Genomic DNA, 23,041 nt, shown 5'->3' with positions numbered 1-23,041 from the left:
TTGTTCTCTAAGACATCAGCTGGGGTGATTACATACACAAGAAGGTCGCCATCTGAAAGTCTGTACGACTGCTCAGCTGGCGATCTTCAACGTCCCTAGAAGCTAAATTTTTTTTATTGCTGGATTGGGTGAACGAGCTCACAGCCCACCTGGTGTTAAGTGGTTACCGGAGCCCATAGACATTTACGAACTAAATGCGCCACCCACCGTGAGATGTAAGTTCTAAGGTCTCAAGTATAGTTACAACGGCTGCCCCATCATTCAAACTGAACTTACTGCTTCATAGCAGAAATAGGCGGGGTGGTGGTACCTACCCATATCAATGACCCGTTCCATAATCAGATACTTTTCTCAAATTATTGTTAACAATTCATATTTGTGCTAGCAGAATGGTACGAGTACCATTTAAACTACACAATATTAAAACGCGTTATTATATAGAAACCTACCTATAGTGGTTATCAGAGTGACGCAATATATCAGAGCTCCAGAGAAACTCCATTTGCTTTCCATCATCAACTCCGGTACTTGTGAGTCGGGGGACTGTCTCGCTGCAGCCACAATAGAGGACTCGAACTTGCGGAGTTGCTCGTGGACCAGCCGTGTCCAGTTACGTTCGTATAAGACATTCAATCGTTCTGAAACAAAAATAATTTAATAATTAACTTCATCATCATCACCATCATCATCTCAGCCTGTCTACTATCCACTGCTGAACATAGGCCTCTCCAACCGATGTCCAGTGCGGTCGGTCCGTTGCCACCTGCATCCAACGTGACCCAGCGATTTTCACCTGCTCGTCGATCCATCTGGTAAGTGGTCGTCCCACACTGCATTTGCCAGTACGTGGTCTCCACTCGAGGATCTTTCTGCCCCATCGGCCGTCCTTAATTAACTTCAATAGGTAATGTTGGCTACTTGTGATTATCTGAATTTGATCTTTGGGTCGATATGAACTCAATTTATTTTACAACCAACATGGAAAAAGGATAAATCCTTTGAGTTAAAATTCTGAAAAATAAAAATACGATAGCAGAGTGACAGAGATTTAGTACTTAATTGATTTGAAATATTCTCCATAAAATTATTTTATATAATTCAAAATAAGATCAACGTTGCGTTTTCATGGGCTTATAAATATTTAAAACTGTAACGGGTATGTAATCTGATTTTACTTATTATAAGTATGCAAACTTTGAAACTGTATACGAAGTGGTGTAAGAAATTTCATACATAATTAAATTTTGGTCGGAAGGTAAACTTTTGTTTCGTATAATGATTGTTAATTTTAATATAAACCCGAAAAACACGTTCACTTTTTTAACGGTATTTATTTAGATATAAAAATTGAATTTAAATGGAACATTTTACGAGAAACATTTTTTATTATTATAAGATGTGCTGAAAGATATGTTAATGTTGAAATTGTCGAATTTTACGGTTAAACAAAATTACTTTATATCATAATCGAAATCTGAAACATGAATAGAATAATAATTCTTTTTGCCGTGATTTGTAAAAGGTCGGAACTAATCTGAGAATTTAGGGACAAGAACCACAAGACCCAGCGGATATCGAATACTTAAAAATCTTATTTAACCCTAGCAAAGGTATTAACAAAATCTTGTTACAACTGAAAACGGCTATCAAGAATCCCAAGTATCCAGCAAGATATCCCAAGAGGCCATTATAATTTCGATGAGCCGACACTCGAATTAACGAGGGCCGCAATCAACCCTCTGTTTAGTTTAATCAAAAGTAAAAGAGCTATTTAACTTTTCAGAGCATTTCTCGAGACGGAATTTGGTGTAAGATCTTCTTCGTGATCAGTTTCAATCTTAAACGTTATTTTAGCTGCTGTTTCTTTAAGCCCAAATTATCTAAATTCTCGAGGAGCTAAACGTCAAGACCCGTCTATCTACAATCTGTATGCAGCGTCTCCTCAAGTACTTCGGACACGTGGCCCGACAAAATCCTGAGAACTTGGAAAAAATAATAGTTGTAGGTCACGTGGAAGGAAAGAGAAGTCGAGGAAGATTGCCAACCAGTTGGACGGACATTATCAAGGAGGCCACAAACATCAGCGTCCCAGGCGCCATTAAGCAGGCCGAATGCAGGCAACATTGGAGAAAGCTGGTGCAAAAACTGGACTAAGGTGGTCACGACCCTCAGTAATGCGGAAACGACAAAGAAGAAGAAGCTTATTCAATTAGTTCAGTGGATTTTAAAGAAAACGACAACAAAGAATATAAATATGTAACCTAAAATAATTTTTGGTTAAAATCGGGGAAAATTATCAACAAAATCTCCATTAATTTTAATATTTTTTTGGAAATAGCCCCAAAATCTTTCAAAAGACACAAGAGTAACTGATATTTTTAAGTTGTAGAGTAGGGGATAGTTTTACAACTACTACTACCACTCCAGTGGCGTAGCAACTAGAATTACGTTCCAGCTTCTGAGACCAATAACGCTACTAGCCACGTTCGCAAGTCCAGTATTATTAGAATAGTGTTAGTAAGCTATACTTACTTAGTAAGCTATAGTTAGTTATAGTGGCTAGTAAGCTAGGCAATTTAAACACTCGCCTAAGAAGGTGAAACTTGGTATTAAAAATATGTATAAGAACTAGCGGACCCGACAGGCGTTGTGCTGAATACACAAAATGAATTAATGAAGCATACACAAAAATTCATTGAAGTCAATCCAGTTTAGTCAATATAGATAAACAACCTAGATACCGACTGCAGCGCCATCTACCGAGCTGATTTGTGAGTCTAAACCATCCAGGGCGCCACCCAAATAGAAATAGAAAAAATCATTCAAATCGGTCCCGCCGTTTAGAAGTTCAGTGACACACTGTCACACACGTACAGTAGAATTATATATAGGTATAGTAAAGGTCCCGCAGTAGTCGAAATTCGACTATAATTAATTGGAATTGTAAGTTTGTACACCATTATGATTGTATTTTATACTTCTATAATCACAAATTTCGCCAAGACTATACTATAAAACATATTAACAAAGACAAGCAATATTTAATCGATTCTCAATTTGACAACAGACGTCAAGAACAAAAGTTTGACAATAAATAGTATGCATGAGTGTGTGCGTCAAATACATGGTATGTAGTGTGTGTAATGTTTTCTTTATTGATTTAATGTATCTTTTATGCATTATTTAAAAAAAATATTAGCATTGTGCACTTCTTCTCTATATTCTCTATAAGTTGGAAAATTTCACACTCCTCCGTCCGTGCAATTTTCGTAAAAAGGGATACAAAGTTTTTGCTTCACGTATTAATATATAGATAAAGATATATATTTTTAATGTCGACCACTATGAAGTCGCACGAGCTGTCTCTTTAGTCCTTGCGTGAGCAGTCGAAATCGATAATCATATTAAACACTGGCAGGAGATTATGGTATCTATGCCAAATTTCGTAAATGACAACACTGTAGACGAGAAAGGTTCCTGAAAATTGATTACTATGTCCCAAATGTATTATTACTTATTCTCATTTGTCACACATTTGGTTCCACCGGATCTGATACATTTTGACTATACATGACTATTCTACTTGGCATCATTTCTACAATAAAAACTATCCCAATAAATTCATCTTATATTTTACTCCGTTACGATTGGTGTTTTGCAATCTGTCACAAAAGTCGGTTTTCTTTCAAAGGCATTTGCTAGTATCATTCGTTTCATCTTTGATATTCTAAAGTGCAAATATAACTATATAACTATAGCAAACATATCTTCTTATTTAACTTCCTAAATAGTCTTATCAAATAGCTTGTACTGGCTCGATTATTATTATTCCTGAAAGTTAGTGTGACTTAACTCTACTTTTAACAATGAAATGAATACGCTTAAATAATATGCTATCCTGTTATACAGTTACTCGCCCGATCTTTTCAGTGGGTCGCGTTTCCGATCCGGTGGTAGATTCTGCGAAGCACTGCTCTTGCTAGGGTCAGTGTTAGCACAAGGCGTAGTCTCCTGTGAGAAATTGGGGAGGTGAAGGACCTCGGCCCTTCTCTTCTCCCCTTCTTCCTCTCAGGAGGCGCCGGAGTCCGACATAACCCGGTCTGTTACCCCCCTCGACCGGGTATCCGTAAATGGATTACCCAGCGTTAAAAAAAAAAAAAAAGGGTCCGTGTTAGCAACACTCCGGTTTGAGCCCCGTGAGCTCACCTACACACGTTAGGGCGAAGTTGAAATCGATGCCTCCAATGAACACTACTCTAACACAAAATTTTGAAATTTTCGTTTTTCACGCAAATCGCTTCACTATTTTAAAAGTATTACAATTAATCATTATTGATGGGGTTCGAAGCAAGAGTAAATCAGCTAGTTACACAAAAAAACTGTAAATATATCTGCAATAGTAAAGATTTTATCAACTTTTTTCGTTTAAACGCTTCTCCTGTAAATCTACGAATTTGGAGTTAGAGTAGTGTTCATTGGAGGCATCGAAATAGCCTCTCAAGGCTATCAGCATAGGTAGGAAAAAAAAATTACAGTTATGTATAGGTTGTGTAGAGCTAAATAACGTCCATTTTCCCTATCGCTATCTCATATAAACCAAACATAAAAGTTATTATTAAGGGTTCCACTATATCTATATTATCTTAACAGTAGGATATTCAAATTTGCTATACGTGATCGCTCGTTTGAACGGTTAATTAAAATTCCAGCTGATTAATTTGTAAAGCTATGCTGAGCTTCGATGTTCCTCACTTAATTGATTTATCAGCAAGGTTCAATGCTTATAACACAGTTTTGTAAATACTATTTTGAAATAGGGTACATAAGCAAACTTTGATATAATTCAATTTTGTTACATCAATGTTAAAATTCATCTATTTTGTTACATATTACAATCGCATTAATGTCTTTGCTGTTTGTATATTATCCAGTTTTTCATTCGATTTATAATTCATTATATGTATATAACAGACTATTGAAAGCGAAATTGTATAATAATATGTATTGTGTATTGTATACTGGTGGTAGGTAGGTGTGAGTCCGCGCGGGTAGGTACCACCATCCTGCCTATTTCTGCCGTGAAGCAGTAATGCGTTTCGGTTTGAAAGGTGGAGCAGCCGTTGATCCAGCAATCTATGGGCACAAATTCTGTGTTGTTTATATAAAGACATTTTTATTTATTTATTGCTTAGATGGATGGACGAGCTCACAGCCCAACTGGTGTTAAGTGGTTACCGTAGCCCATAGACATCTACAACGTAAATGTGCCACGCACCTTGAGATATAAGTTCTAAGGTCTCAAGTATAGTTACAACGCGTTCTTTGTGCCTATAGATTGCCGGATCTTGTCGGTGGGTTGCGATTCTGATCCGGTCCTATATTCAGCTACGCACTGGTTTTCCTAGAGCAGACGATAGCCAATTATTTTAGGTTTAACTCTCGCCCGCAAGTCACGGAGAAGCCAGAATAGCCCCTCGAGGCTACTTGCAGATAGGTAGGCTAAAAATAACATTGTGTAGATGAGGTTAATATAATAACATAATACACATATAATAAGTAAAAACATAATAATTCATAAAGTAATATATTCTATATAAAAAGACTAATAAAAAAATCGGTTGTCTGTAAAGTTGGTTTACTGACGATAGTTGAACGTGACAACGTCGAAAATACTGATGGAATGGTTTCATTTTTCAAAAGAAAATTTTAATTTTATTTGTTTGATAGATTTGATATTTTGTATGGATATAGAGAAGGAGGTAAATGGAAATCAATATTGAATAGATCAAGTTACATTTATTTGTACGCATAAATACAATTATGTCATTTTTTTTTACAATCTACATAGTTTTTTTGCAAGTATGAATGTGCTTTGAATTGTACTCGTATTATTGTATAGCAGCTGTCCGCGCGGATGCATCGCCTCAGAGCGACGTAACGCCGCATGAGTCATGTTTTTTCGTGCGTGCAGCCGGCTCCATCGAATTATAAGACGTTGTCACGTCAAAAGTAAGCGAGATTTAAAACCAAACCCGCAAAATTATAATTTGCGTAATCACTGGTGGTAGGACCTCTTGGGAGTCCGCACGGGTAGGTACCACCACCCCGCCTATTTCCGCCGTGAAGCAGTAATGCGTTTCGGTTCGAAGGGTGGGGTAGCCGTTGTAACTATACTGAGACCTTAGAACTTATATCTCGAGGTGGGTGGCGCATTTACGTTGTAGATGTCTATGGGCTCCAGTAACCACTTAACACCAGGTGGGCTGTGAGCTCGTCCATCCATCTAAGCAATAAAAAATAATCATTTTTTTTCAGGGTAAAATACATACTTCCATAAAGTATTAGACAAGGATGTTACCTATGATGATAGCTGGATCATAACTATGCAACCAAAACATTTGAAATTTAAAAGCATTTAATTTTCAAAACGTCAACAGAGAAAGAAATTTAATTCGACAATCTTCTTTGCTATTCCACTACAAAAATAGGTCGGCCCGAGATCGTACACAGCGCTATCTCGATCTGTACGGGATTTTCATTCAGCTATCAGAATTGAGTTCGTGATCTCGCATCGCGTGTCACGTTACCTTATTAAGTAAGGTACACACGAGCGCAATTCAAGCTCGGGTGTCCTGATAAAATTGACGTTCTAAATTTAAAATCGAAGTTATAATGGAATGTACATAAGGAGCCGATATGACGCGACGCTTAGGAAAGGTTAAGTGGGTTTGAAAATTTATAAGGCCCTAAAATATAATATGTTTATGAAGAAAACAGAAACCGAGGTCTTTTGTGGATTTTTATACAATAGAAGCATTTATCTTAAAGTTAATGTCAGGCGTGCCGGTCGTATGACTCATGCCAAATCCTTATATAGCATGATGAGAGATGCTACATCAAACCTATGAAATGTGAGATAAGGGCTAAAAGAAGAAAATGAAGTATTGCGTAAAAATTCACATTATTTTTACATTTATAGCAAATTAGGCTGAACGTGCTGTAGGCGTTACAAGCCATTCAACCAGGGTTTTCGATACTGCTGTTTCTGTGACGGAGCGATATCTTTCAGTTTATAGTAAGGCAATTATAATTTCAACCCTTTTCTAATGCTCATTTATTTAGTTGTTCGTAAATGCCCGAATAAGATTACGAGTCAAGAAAACTGGTAACATTTTCTAAAGAAAAGACAAATTCACAAAACAGGACAGAAAAATATCTGACAAAGATAGATCCGACTTGCTTTTTTATGAGAACAACGCAGTTCGGTACATAGTGGTAGTAAAAATATTTATTTCGAAAAATTCCAAATGGACTCTAAAGTTTACGAGTGCAGTAAAGTTTTAAGGTGCAACAATCCAATACTTTGTACTTTTTAATCATCATTACATTAAACAACCAGCGAAGAACGGAGAAAAGTAGTTTAAATTATTTTTTATTGCTTAGATGGGCGGACGAGCTATTAGACCAACCTGGTATATAGTAGTTATTGGAGCCCATAGAGTTTTTTTTTTTATTCTTTACTAGCTGACCCGGCAAACTTCGTAGTGCCTCAATCGATAAATAAAAGACCTAAGCTTTTGTATAAAATAAACTTAACAAAAGGAATCCGTCCGTCTGGAGACACATCATAGGAAAAACAAGATTGTTATTTTTAATTAATTCCGAGAATTTTCATTTTTGTGTACCTTTTAAACCTTCTCTGGACTTCCACAAATAATTCAAGACCAAAATTAGCCAAATCGGTCCAGCCGTTCTCGAGTTTTAGCGAGACTAACGAACAGCAATTCATTTTTATATAATATGTGGATTAAAGCCATACATCTATTAGGTTAAGTTGGCTAATAATCGGCCCATAGAGATGAACAACGTAAATGCTGCGAATTGCCCTGAGACATGTCTCAGTCTCAGATTTTACAGTAAAACGACTGCCCCACCCATATGAAGCATTACTGCTTCACGGCAGAAAGATGCAGAATTATGAGGAATATAATTATATTTTTAATCTCGTTCTGGTCCAATGGAGCATTCTAAATCACCAGCGGCATCAACTAACACGAAGACTGGCAACGAAATTAAAATATAGTAAGTACCCAGAATATGAACCGCAAAAAAAATACCTATTTATAAGTTCGTTCGCTTCTCGCATACAAATATTTTAATGTGAAATTCCGACATCTATAAAACACGGTCGAGTGAATGGGAAATAAAAATCGTGCTCGGATAACTCCCGATATCGGATATGTAACTTGCATTGCGCTATTTTTACAAATTCGAATGTCTGCCCTGTTGGATTGATTCTGGGTATTTTATTGCTTCTACGTACTTGATATGCTGTTCATTTTACGATTGAGCATTTACATTTTCGATTTAAGGTACATCAGATTGTTATGGCTGCACCTAAGCATCTTAGTCAAAGAATCAAAACGCTGTTGATTATATTTACAAGCATCATTTAAATTGTCCATCGCCAACACATGCTCACTAATGTCCCTCTGTGCTAGTTCATAGTTTAATATAATATTCCCTAAACTTGACTTTAAATTGTTTATTGGTGTAGATAAACATTATATTTCTTTCATGTGTTTGTGATGAATTTGTTGACTCTGTTCAGTCAATACAGCTACCTGGTGTGAAAGTGAAGTTCTCTGCTTGCAAATGAACTTGATGTAATCCTGAGACTTGTAATTCCTCAATTTACGTTGAGTCTTATATATCAATTTATTAATTTTAACATATTTCCTTAATTTATTTTTACTTTATGAACTAACTTAATGAATTTATTAATGACCCTATCTACTACAAATTTTATAATTCTTAATATCGTTTTTCAATGTAAAAACCTGACATTCCCTGAGGCTTGCTACCGCTTAGTTAATAGTGATTTGGTTGAAACAGCTTGATTTAGCAGAAATCAACTGTAATTTTCTGAAATACTTCTTGGTTGCATGTAAGAGTAAAGTTTATTAATCTCAATAAAATTACTTCGCAGTGGCTGCATCACTCAAAAATCTTGGTGCGTTTGTATCGAGTGATGCAAAAACCGAAGTTTTAATTCTGAGGCAAATACATTTCTGTTTTTTTCATAGCACCTTGTTGCGGTTTTTATGTGCTAATAATGAAAACAACGGTAACATATGTATGGGTCCCATACATATCGACGCTTGAAAGGCAAACGTGACTAGGCAACAATAACTGCTTTGTATATAAATGATAGGCAATAAATAACCATATTCGATGCGCAAAAAAAAAAATTCCTAGGTCTATTAAAATCATTTCAAACCTACAGCTAGATTCGTTAAAATAGATGATTTTTCAGGTGTTTCAACTTTAAATTAGTCTACTACTGTAAAGTTCACGCATTGTCGCTTAGTCACGTTTGCCTTTCAAGCGTCGATATGTTTCATTTCATTCATTTTGTAAGCATTGAAATCGGAACCGGGAAAACAAGTACAAATAACAATGGAACTCTTGAAGCACTTCAAACGCATTGTACTGACGTTCTTTGGTCAATTAAAAGTTCGGCATCACAGAAGCGGAGATCTAACTTCCGCTATATTATTAGGAGCTGTTTGTTGCTAAAGCAATTATATAATTCGTGATAATACAGGATCGAATTTGGATCGTTACCAAGACGAAGGAAGTTTTTGATATCAAAATTGACTGAGCTACGAAATCGCATTCGCAAAAATATTAGTTATTTTTTTTTACAACTTCCCGACTGTCCCAAGTTATTATCCTGTCGGTTCACGAAAACCCCAAGTGAAGCCGTTGGGGTCCAAGCTATAGAACACCCGGTGTGGTCTTTCTTCTTTCTTAATCCACGATGCGTCTGATAGATACCATTTTTGTCTAAGCAAATACCTTATGGACATGCCGAGGAAAAAGTGGATAATTGCCAGTGGACAGGCGTTCTAAAAGAGATGCATAGATCTGGAGTGCGTTGCTGAACCATTAGGACAGTTAATCGTCATCTCTCAGAGACATCAGTGGGTCTACATTATTTTGGGAAAGTATTCACCAGAATAATAAACAAAATATCGGTACGGGACTCACTCAGTACATAGGATCCCACTCTGAAATTTTCGCAATTACTACAGAAAGCGGTGACCGTAATGAGATGAGTACTTACTTATAAGAGACCTACCTGCTAATAGTTACAAAAGCCAGACCGTTCTGATTTGACGCTGATCTGTTGAGGATGACTAAATACTTCCTTCGATTATGTGCGGACTGGTGGGATTTGCAGTCCTTAATACTCTGGTTCTCGGTTAAATTTGGTTAAAAAAATGAAGATTCGATGAAAATAAATGAGGGCTTGTTAAGACAGATCTCATGTCACAGGTTATAGCGACTCGCTACAAGGTCATTAATATTACTCATGTTATTCAAAAATAACAACGCGACGATACTAAATTCTAAATAGGTACGTGATGTAAATAATTAGATGTTAAAAACGAAATACTAACGAAAAATACAAGTTAAACATCTCTAATCGCAATTCTCATCAATATTTACTTTATTATAATATAACAAGCACGGTCGCGCATATCGAAAACACTTCATCGCGTGTTATTCGCAACAACATTCCCGACTCAATAGCTTCCTCGTTAGAGTCCAATTTGCTCAAGCTTGTGGTTGGGCTGCCGTGTGTCGTGTAAACATGAAAACGGTAGGTTCCGACGTGCGGTAAATGGATAAGTCGGACCACTGAAGGGGTCCACAGAGGTACATCTGAAGTGTGGAATAGGTAAACCCTTGAAAGGACCGTACTAGGTTTTCGAGTTCTACAGGAGAATATAAATCTCAGCAGATGTTTTATTATAATATAGTACGATTTCATATATTATGTATAAAATTATCATTTTAACACAAGAGAATTTGTTTGGGAATTTATTTTTATAATATTCAGCACTAAAAAAATATATTTATTTAACTTGCGTCAACAAAATATGTTAAAATTGTTGGGACGCAAATTGAATTATTTTACAAATCGTACTATGTGCTTACAGCACATCAGTATTGTCTGTATTATTCTACTAAAAGAACGCGTCCACAGAACACTATCACTTGTTTATTTAACAATATTCGCTCACCATATTTGGACGGCTACACAAACGTAACCATATACAGCACAGTGGTGACCCCGACGTGATCGTCTCGATTTATTGCCGTTATTAATTTAGGTTTGTATAACCAATTTGAAGGTGATAATCGTACAAGATTGAGGGGAATATGATAGGAGTTCGGTGATAAAAACATACATTCTACCGATATGTCAGTAATCGATTACTATGTATTCTCGAATATTTATAGTCTGTGGCATGTCACTTTTTATATCGAAAAAAGTCAGGATCGAAATTTTTGAGCGAGCTATAGTTTGTGGTGATAAAATTAATAATTTCAAGTAGATTAATTGTTATAATTGATATAACTAGTTAATTTCAGTAAAATAAAGTTGTGAGTGATTGATATAATGTACAATTTAGGAACCAGAAGTACCGTAAAATTAAATAAAATTTCGCAACCTCAAAAAACCGTTCTGCTTACAGTAAACACAGTGGGTAGTCTGGCGCTCCGTTTACAACGGGATTTTTTAACGGAACTTGGCGCCAGATTCTACCGAATCTGTGGATAGATACAATTTCTTTTTTTGAAATAAAATATCCAAACATTTAATATACGAAAAATAATGAATTCACAACATAAATACAGTTCCGCGACTTCGAAGTACGTACGTAAAGGCAATTAGCAATTTGAGTTCCCTAATGATGGATTAGTATTGTTACGCCGGTAAGAGTAACGCCATCTATCACCGAATAGTCGAAGGAATATCGAAGGAATCTAGTAGCGCCTAGAATGCTCGAGAAGTGTACAACGCCATCTATTGTCAGATAGCGGAAACGACTACTAGAGATGTGTGGAACATTCTCGATAATTCTAGGGATGAGGTATCGACTATAAAAGCGTTGCAGGGATGGCACACAGTCAGTCAGTAATCGGAACTACTCGAAGCGAAACAGCGAACGGATCACCTGAAGCGAAGCGGAACAAGCGAGTTGAAAGTTTTAAAGTGTTTGTTGAGTGTTTTAAAGTGCTTGTGAAGTGTTTGAGTGTTTTAAGTGTTGAATACAGTTTGTAAGATGTACTTTAGTGAAATTTTATTTATCCCGAACCCCAACGCGTGACAGCATATTTCCAAAACGCCTTAATACTATTAGAGCAAGAGCCCGCGACAGCCAGACCTTCGTTATTTTATAAAAGCTGAAAGTTTCTCTGTGTATGTCTCCAACACAGGTAAGAACGACCCGCGATTATAGAGTTCCGATTGTGGTTACTTGGGCAGGTAACAGGCAGTAAAGGTATATAAAATAGTACCTTAAATTCGTTAAAGTATAAAGGTTTTTTTTTTAATATTTAGTCCAGAATATCTTTAGAAATCATGATATCCGTTGCCGGACACTTTTTCCAGTTGTTACCCCCTGCCAGACACCCTTAAACTTTAATAAATTTTAATTATACTTTCGTTATACTATAAAAGCTAAATTTTATATATGTTACTTAGGGACTTATAAAAATATGTTACCCCAAGAGCCGGACAGTTTTAATGGTTCTTACATCTTGCCAGACACATTGAGAGCCCGCTGTAGGTGCGAGCGCGAGGTAGCAACTGTTCAAGCGGGTGTGAGCGAGATAGAGTGCTTAGTCTATTGTGATCTTTTACTGCACATCAGCTGTCGTTTAAAGGATTTATCCGTTCTAAGCAGTGATATCGAGGCGCTACTCGGCATGGGAAGCTCTGTCATTCTGGCGGGCGACCTAAATTGTAAACACATCAGGTGGAACTCACACACCACAACCCCTAATGGCAGGCGGCTCGACGCGTTAGTCGATGATCTCGCCTTCGATATCATCGCTCCGCTAACCCCGACTCACTACCCGCTAAATATCGCGCATCGCCCGGATATACTCGACATAGCGTTATTAAAAAACGTAACTCTGCGCTTACACTCGATCGAAGTAGTTTTAGAGTTAGATTCAGACCACCGCCCCGTCATTATGAAGCTCGGTCGCGCTCCCGATTCCGTTCCCGTCACGAGGACTGTGGTGGATTGGCACACGCTGGGCATTAGCCTGGCTGAATCTGATCCACCATCGCTCCCGTTTAGCCCGGACTCAGGATACCGCTGAAGCCATAGACATCGTAACGTCACACATCACCTCGACATTAGATAGGTCATCGAAGCAAGTTGTGGCGGAGGACTTCCTTCACCGCTTCAAATTGCCCGACGATATTAGGGAACTCCTTAGAGCTAAGAACGCTTCGATCCGTGCCTACGATAGGTATCCTACAGTGGAAAATCGTACTCGAATGCGTGCCCTACAACGCGACGTAAAGTCTCGCATCGCCGAAGTCCGAGATGCCAGATGGTCTGATTTCTTAGAAGGACTCGCGCCCTCTCAAAGGTCTTACTACCGCTTAGCTCGTACTCTCAAATCGGATACGGTAGCAGCTATGCCCCCCCTCGTAGGCCCCTCAGGCCGACTCGACTGAATAAGGCGATATTGATATCGCCTTATTAAATAAAAGAACACTTATTTCGGCATAACTATAATAGTTAGACATATGCTGTCGCGATACTTTTTGTAAATAATAATGTGTTCTACAAAGTCGTAGTATATTATTTTATTCTACATACAATCGTTTTCACAGGTTTTCGCGATGTAAAGAATATTTTAGGTAATTTTTTTACACCTTGGGTTACATTATTGGAGTTTTAGCAAGGATCCCTAATTTTTTTCAAAAAATATTAGATCTTATGTCACTCGGGAATAGCGCAGCTTCCAAATAGTGAAAGAATTTTTCAAATCGATTCAGTAGTTTTGGAGCCTATTCAAAACAATGTAACAAACAAACAAACAAACAAAAGTTCCTCTTTATAATATTAGTATAGAAATGATGTTATCCTTCACAGTGGACATCGACCGAAATTTGTGAACATATGTTAAGTACGTATTTCCATTAGAAAAATTGCTCGCCTGCGGGATTTGAATACTGGCATAATCACCTCGTTCGATACGAATATTGATATTGATATCGCCTTATTCATCAGTTCAATATCGACGACAATGAGGAAAATTATAAGAACGATTCAATATTTTTCTTTGACATGTAATATTTTGTTTGTACTTTATAATATTAAAATAACCTTTTTTATTTTCTATAATATTGCTATGAACGTAATAAAATAATTTTTTTATTGGATATCTTAAAAGATCACAATAGACTAAGCACTCTATCTCGCTCACACACGCTTGAACAGTTGCTACCTCGCGCTCGCACCTACAGCGGGCTCTCAATGTGTCTGGCAAGATGTAAGAACCATTAAAACTGTCCGGCTCTTGGGGTAACATATTTTTATAAGTCCCTAAGTAACATATATAAAATTTAGCTTTTATAGTATAACGAAAGTATAATTAAAATTTATTAAAGTTTAAGGGTGTCTGGCAGGGGGTAACAACTGGAAAAAGTGTCCGGCAACGGATATCATGATTTCTAAAGATATTCTGGACTAAATATTAAAAAAAAAACCTTTATACTTTAACGAATTTAAGGTACTATTTTATATACCTTTACTGCCTGTTACCTGCCCAAGTAACCACAATCGGAACTCTATAATCGCGGGTCGTTCTTACCTGTGTTGGAGACATACACAGAGAAACTTTCAGCTTTTATAAAATAACGAAGGTCTGGCTGTCGCGGGCTCTTGGGCTATATTTTTAACAGCAAACCCGAAAGAGTTATACATACAGTGCTATGCCCGTCTGTATGTACATAGGTTGCCTGTTGCGGGAGCCATAAAAACCTTTATTAGGGTTCGTGCAGGTTTCGACGGGAGTGGAACGTGAAAAAAAACGTACTTTGAACTCCCAAACGTTTTTTTACTGGCGGCAGATTTTTTGACGCGGTGAAGGTGGAAATAATTTTATACGGTTAAGCCATGTTTCGTGTTTAATTTGAGATTTAAAAGGTAATATTACGAACTTCGTACGCTTTGTTAAATTATATTGTTTTTTTTTGTTTTTATTCGCACTACACAAATCAATACCTTGTCTACCGCTGTTGTCTAATGTCAACATCGAAGTATCTATTTTATAAATTTTCTTACTGGTGGTAGGGCGTCTTGTGAGTTGATGGGTACGTGCCACGCCCTACCTATTACTGTTGTGAAGCAGTAATCCGTTTCGGGTTGACGGGTAAAACTCCAACACACCGTAAACCAAAACCACCATAAGAGCCATGAGCTTATCCAGCTATAAAGCCTTAAATATATTATATACAGATTAGTTAATTGTGCTTAGTGAATAATTATTAAAAAGATCAGCCACTGTAATCTAAATTCTACCCTAATATACTCTTTTTTGTGTTTGAATATTATCACGCACATCGCGTTGTACAGATTTCATACATGCATGAGCCAATTATTCCAAATCCCACGCTTCTCCATGTGTGGGAAATGAAAAACGGGTACAAAACGTTTCCTTCGCAAATGAGTTCCTGCTTCACAGCAGAACTGTGTGGGGTGGTGATGTAGTGACCTCTATCCCTACGACTTAAAAAGTATCATCTACGACGAATGATTTTATTAAATACTAACGGCCCGCTCCGGCTCCCCCCGGGTCTTTAACAAAAAATTCAACGATATTTGACGTGGTTTTATTTTTTTAAATAAAAGAACACTTATTTCGGCATAACTATAATAGTTAGACATATGCTGTCGCGATACTTTTTGTAAATAATAATGTGTTCTACAAAGTCGTAGTATATTATTTTATTCTACATACAATCGTTTTCACAGGTTTTCGCGATGTAAAGAATATTTTAGGTAATTTTTTTACACCTTGGGTTACATTATTGGAGTTTTAGCAAGGATCCCTAATTTTTTTCAAAAAATATTAGATCTTATGTCACTCGGGAATAGCGCAGCTTCCAAATAGTGAAAGAATTTTTCAAATCGATTCAGTAGTTTTGGAGCCTATTCAAAACAATGTAACAAACAAACAAACAAACAAAAGTTCCTCTTTATAATATTAGTATAGAAATGATGTTATCCTTCACAGTGGACATCGACCGAAATTTGTGAACATATGTTAAGTACGTATTTCCATTAGAAAAATTGCTCGCCTGCGGGATTTGAATACTGGCATAATCACCTCGTTCGATACGAATAGATGGAGCGACTTATGCTCTAGGCTACGACGAGTCAAAATTCAAATCCAAATGATACATAAGCTCGATTTTCTATTTAAAGCATTTTGTTTCTTTTGAATAAATAAACTATATTTGTTATTCAGTTAACAAAAACGAAACATTACGCTATTAAAGTTTTAAAAATCGGTTTAATGGCTTTTTTTTTTTATTGCTTAGATGGGTGGACGAGCTCACAGCCCACCTGGTGTTAAGTGGTTACTGGAGCCCATAGACATCTACAAAGTAAATGCGCGAAAAACTTATATCTCAAGGTGGGTGACCTTGAGATATAAGTTCTCAAGGTCTCAAGTATAGTTACAACGGCTGCCCCACCCTTCAAACCGAAACGCATTACTGATTCACGGCAGAAATAGGCGGGGTGGTGGTACCTACCCGCGCGGACACATAAGAGGTCCTACCACCAGTAAAAACTACCAGTATTAATTAGGTACATTTATACCTATGTATTTTATAGCATTTTGTTTTGATAAATAGTGTACGTATATTTATTATCATAGTCACATTTGTGCTATTAAATAATTCACGAGCAAATCTAAAAGTCGACGCTAGACACGCTTTTATAGAATTAAAATATTCACGAGAGATAAAGTAATTTTCAATGTTTGAATTCGGCCGAATTAATTTTTTAATAGATGAAGGTGTACCTACTTGTTGTCCTGTAGAAAGTATAAAGCAGTTTGGCGCTTCGAATAACATTAGAAATTTATTGAACAGAGTAATTGTTTGAGACGATCGAGTCATTTCTTTTTTTTTAATCGTACCACGTTACAGCAAGATGTTATCTACTACCACTACCACCTACCGCTAGTTTTGGTAAGCTGTTTTGTCAAACCAAATGCGTATTTCTATCGCAAACATATCTATAGTACAATACAATAGAGATCCATGTATTAATACGTGAAACTTTGTACAAACATTTTGTACCCCTTTATACAAAAATTGCGCGGACTGAGGAGTATGAAATTTCCCACGCTTATAGAGAATATAGAGAGGGAGTGCAGAATGCTTTTTTTTTATTATGCCCAAAAAATACATTTAATCAATAAAATAAACATGACACACATTACCATGTATTTGATACACACACACGCGCATACATACATACTCGTCGTTTTTGTCAAACTTTTGTTATTGTTTAAAGTCTATGGTCAAATTGAGAAGAGATTAATATTTTTTGTCTTTAATATTATTTGTCTATAATGTAGTCTTGTCGAATTCTGTGAAAGGAAATAATATAATAGTGTTTGACAATAGAACCATAATAATGTTCAAACTTATAATTTCAATTAATTATAGTTGAATTTCGACTTCCAGGGGACCCTAATTCAATATAAATACTATTCGACGTAAAGTCGTAAGTTAAACGCCAAAATTACATTGTGATGTTTATGATCTCCGATAACCACTTAAAGACTACTCTGCCCATTTATAACTACAAAAATTCTCATTTTCATTGTAACTATGCATATTATTAAATACGTTGTGTTATTTTTTTTTTATATCTATTCTTATTGGTGGTAGGACCTCTTGTGAGTCCGCGCGGGTAGGTACCACCACCCCGCCTATTTCTGCCGTGAAGCAGTAATGCGTTTCGGTTTGAAGGGTGGGGCAGCCGTTGTAACTATACTGAGACCTTAGAACTTATATCTCAAGGTGGGTGGCGCATTTACGTCGTAGAGGTCTATGGGCTCCAGTAACCACTTAACACCAGGTGGCCTGTGAGCTCGTTCACCCACCAAAGCAATAAAAAAAAATAAAAAAAAAATATTTACGAATGACTTCGATGACAAAGTAACAACATCATAATAACAATAAACCTACCTCGAGGGGTATTGCTAGATTCACAGAACGAGGACTGAGCTCACGGGGATCTAACCTGATGACGTTTCTAACATTCGAGGAACCTAAAAGCACCGATAGTGGATCGGGAGGATCCGAAATGACGTCAGATGACGTAACGTTTCATACGACACAAAAATGTTCTATAATATATCCCTCATTCGAAAAAGCGGCGCGACACAATAACCTTCTTATCCTGGCTGCCGCAAGTTTTATACCCGATCTAGATGTCGAAACGACATGCAGTCGCCGTGGCCACATCATTTCGACTCCCCTCGGTGCTTTTAGCCATTCGAAGCACTGGTCACCGTTCTCTTCAAACAAGTCGAATGCAATGAAAGTGTGCAACTTAACCCACTGCCAGGCCACAGCCCACTGAGTTTCTCGCCGGATCTTCTCAGTGGGTCGCGATTCCGATCCGTTAGTAGATTCTGTTAAGCACTGCTATCGCTGCAGTGTTATGCTATTGATAGGCCTAGTGTTGGCACACTCTCTCAGTCTTAATCGTAGTAGCCTTCCTACGTTGCTCTGGTTTGGTCTCGAGTGCGGATCGTTGGGCGATAGTACAAGTAAGTCATAGTATATACATATTCTGCGCGTCCCCTAGGCACAAGGGAATCGTATAAGGCTCCCTAGCCTAAAGAAAAATTCTTATATTGTCCTGTCGAAACGGTATCACATGCACCAAATAAAAAGCTGCCTAGATTAGATAGAACCAATGAATTTGTTCTTTTGGAAGAAGCACAAAGTACTAAGTAGTGCTATGAAGCTTTTGAGTTTTGTGGCAGCAGGGTTCGAGAAAAAAAGTCTTATGTGTGTAATTCAATTTAAGAGTAATGCGAGGTAGGTAATAGTTGACGAAAATATGTTAAGTAGAGCATGACATGAAGAAAGGAAAAAAAAACAGAAATTTTGTCGTCAGACACATTCCAAGCAATAGCTTTCATGAAAACATTTATATAGATTCACAGAACAATATTAAACTAGGTAGCTAGCTTATAAATATTACAATAATGCACATAGGTACAATACGTACCATAAAATAATTAGCACAACTGCTATTGAACAGACGTTCCATGTAATCATACTACGTATTAACAAAGCTTTTCTGTACAAACGTAACCTTGGTGGGATGTCAACTAATTAATGTGCACAGAAACTACAGAACGCGACTCATGGCCATATACATATAAATTTCAACATGTAGCAACAATAGATACATGAAGGTCTCGTTGTATAGAGTGCTCATGCTGGGTTTTCTTTTTTGACATCACATTTGTTATTAGGTCTCACTTAAACAGTACAACGGTTGCTCCGCCCTTACGCATTACTGCTTCACGGCAGAAATAGGCAGGCCGGTGGTACCTACCCGTGCGGACTCACAAGACGTCCTACCAGCACTTTCTTACGTACTCACAACGCTATGGCATGTCCCACGGCTTAGATTTTTTATTTTTTTTATTGCTTAGACGGGTGGACGAGCTCACAGCCCACCTGGTGTTAAGTGGTTACTGGAGCCCATAGACATCCACAATGTAAGTGCGCCACCCCCCTTGAGATATAAGTTCTAAGGTCTCAAGTATACTTACAACGGCTGCCTCACCCTTCAAGCCGAAACGCATTACTGCTTCACTTAGTTGGAGCAACTTGCCCGTTTGTTATAAAAACAACAGAATAGTAAAAGATTCATTCGACGTAATGTTTGGTTGTTTTGTTGTAAATAAATAATGAGACCGCAACTTTATGTTCGTTAGAAAAGTAAAATAATTTTATCATAAAAACCAGAACAATGAGTGTTTTTCTTCAATTAAAAACTTGAGGAACTTCACGTTGAAGAAAGAAAAAAACTAAAAAATATCAAGCTCCAACTTAGCAACTTAATCTCTCTTACTTAATGGCGGTGTTGATGAAAAATCCCGACCGGATTCCGAATTGTTTTCTTACGGACAAAGCGAATAAATTCTTAACGAATCGGGCACCTAATGAATTTGTCATTTTGCCACCCCTCGGACACTTTAATTGGTCTCCTGGAGTCTCGAAGCAAAGTTTTTATAGCGATGATCCTAATCAAAATTTGGACAGGCGAAACCTCTGAAGTTTTATTATGGGGTCCTCGAAACATCGTTATGACTTAGGATTTTTACTTAGCGTTGCGTTATTAGAATACCCCCTCTTTGAAAGTTTTCTTTGCCTTGTGGACCGAAGGTTGAATAATTTTTTTAATTTCTGCTTCGTAATTATTTACGTTTGATATTTATAATGCCTTAAAGTGATTAAAAGTCAATCTCATGTTAGTAGAAAATTTATTAAATTTGATTTACTTATTGGTCGATAAAATGCAATATTATGAATGTAAAATGGGATAATCGAACGCGACATATGCCAGCTGAGTTTTATACATAATATGTTCGCCTGTAGCAGAAAATGCTGCCTCATTTTCCTAAAACTTCTGAACTAAATTACAATACATACATCCAAAAACCTCCTATGTTATTGTCGATAATCAAATAAATACATTACAAACCGCTATTGAAAGGCTATAAATGTAATTTGTAATACAGAATCTAATTTCCGATGAAGAATATTATTCAAAGAATCCCTACAAAGCTGCAAAGCCAGTGTTCCGAATTTTGATAAGTAATTGGATGTTTAATAATAGAAGACTTTTGAAATTCATCTTGTACAAAGAAATTCATTTTAGTTGTAACTTTAGATTGTACATAATTTTGTATGAACAATAATGTTGGGAACTGTAATCAAATTTTACTAGCTTCTAATTACATGTACTGGGATTAATCTTGAGGGAATAAGGCTAAAACGATTAGCGGCTTTGATGGGTATTTACTGAGTATTCAAATAGCTGAAATGCGAAGCAATATATTTTTACGTAATTGCTTTCGAAAATTGATTTGTTGATTCAATTTATTGAAAATATGTTTTTTTTATGCACAGATTCGTAAAGGTCCTACGTGGTGTGAAAAGATAAAGAGGTCTTTATAATGTAATACCACCACCAACTTTGACACATTTAATAATATAATATAATTATAATATAAATTCTTCTTCTTTTTTCTCCACCTTATCCCACTAAGTGGGTTCGGCACAGCTATTTTTTCCTCTTCCATTATACTATAAATTCAATTGTATTATATAGTTATTGCTCAAAATTTAAGATTTTCACAGTACAATTAAGCAGGATTATGTTACATACCAATGCGAGTTTACACAAGCTTCTCTCACCAGTTATTACGCAAATAATAGATATTTTTTTGGGTGTTTAATTTTTATAACGCGATGTTGTTGCTTTATCGTGGAAGTCATGCGCGAAAATCTATTTCATCTTTTACGCTGCAACAACTACAAAAGTATCTGTATCTATAGTTGGTTTTGACGCTTTTCATGTGCTCTGATAAATGATGTATGCTCCAAAAATGTATATTTAAAAAGTCTGAAATTGCTATGAACCGTCGGTTAGTTCTTTTGTCGTCTATTTTATGTACATATGAGAACGGTCAATTCGTTCCTTGTCGTCTGGTTCGTGTCCGTCTTTTAGGAAGTCCAAAAAATACTGCCTGCCGCTAGTCACGTCCGCCCTCGTTCCGTTTCTCTCTTTATTTTTGAATTCTTGTCAAGTGTCTGTCTTAGTCTGTGTCTAGTCGTTGTAGGTCTTATGTCCTGTCAAAGAGGTTGCAAGTTACGTGTCCTAGTCTAATTTTTTCACTTTTCACATTCGTAGTAATTGCACTGTTGATAGTCTTACTTATAGTTGAATTAAATTACCAACGTAAACATCGTAATATGTATACACACAATAACGTACACGCTTTTAATAATATTCTCCAATTGTTTTTTTTTAAACAACCCTCCTTATTAACCATCCATACTAAACAACATCCATACTATTTTAGCAACTTCTAAACATTTTCCATTGTATTTCGATAGCACATAGAAAACTTTTCATTTTATCCGAGAATTCATTTTGGCGTACCTAGAGGCAAATCGAGCATCAGAAACAGATTTTCCATTTCGAATCCTAGCTCGAACATGGCAGTCAAAACCTGTTATCTTATTTGGATGAACCGAATCGTAAGGTATGTATGTTTGTAAAATGTAAAACCAAATAGCGTAATGTTACTAGTACTATTGACTTTAGTAATATTATATTTGTTTTAAATTGCATAAGATCGGTGAATAGACAGTGTAACGCGACTACTTTGAGATATGAACTCGATAACTTAATTTTATTTCATTATGGAAGTCCGATTTTACTTTGCGGAAAAATTCAAGTTAATCTATATATTAATACGTGAAGCAAAAACTTTGTACCCCTTTTTACGAAAATTGCGTGGACGGAGGAGTATGAAAATTGACACACATAAAGAGAATATAGAGAAGGAGTGCACAATGTTAATATTTTTTTTAAATAATGCATAAAAGATACATTAAATCAATAAAGAAAACATTACACACACTGCCATGTATTTGACACACACACATATGTATAAACTCTTTGTTTATTGTCAAACTTTAGTTAATGATTAAAGTCTGTGGTCAAATTGAAAATAGGTTAATATTATTTATCTTTAATATTATTTGTCTATAGTGTAGTCTTAACGAAATCTGTGATTATAGAAGCATAATAAATAGTCTTTGACAATACCTATAACAATAATGATGTTCAAACTTATAATTTCAATTAATTATAGTCGAATTTCGACTACTGCGGGACCACTATTTTCAATAAACAAATAAATGATAAACTGAAATGATAATGACAAACGTTGGCATTATTCAGGGATTCGCTGGCCACTTGATACTAATTATGAGCTAATTTAGTATTTTCTTCGTTTTTCACTAGTCGTAGGCATAATTCGTTCATGAATACAAAAGCTGTGAAGTATTCGAAACTTTAGTATTTAATGTAATGTAATT

At 36.4% G+C, this 23,041-nt stretch overlaps 1 protein-coding gene across 1 annotated transcript in view; it reads right to left on the bottom strand.

Annotated features, from left to right (window-relative positions):
• The window catches only part of LOC105841330 (uncharacterized), a 164,654-nt gene that overhangs the window by 4,380 nt on the left and 137,233 nt on the right, over window positions 1–23,041 (bottom strand). Inside the window, exon 3 of the mRNA XM_021346639.3 lies at window positions 450–638. Within this exon, the coding sequence (XP_021202314.1) occupies window positions 450–638 (189 nt within the window). The remainder of the gene's footprint in view (window positions 1–449; window positions 639–23,041) is intronic.

The sequence above is a fragment of the Bombyx mori genome, chromosome 8 (genome assembly GCF_030269925.1).
Source record: "Bombyx mori chromosome 8, ASM3026992v2".
Lineage (NCBI taxonomy): Eukaryota > Metazoa > Arthropoda > Insecta > Lepidoptera > Bombycidae > Bombyx > Bombyx mori.
Note: the sequence above shows the minus strand (reverse complement) of the source record. Positions and strands in the feature narration are given on the sequence as shown.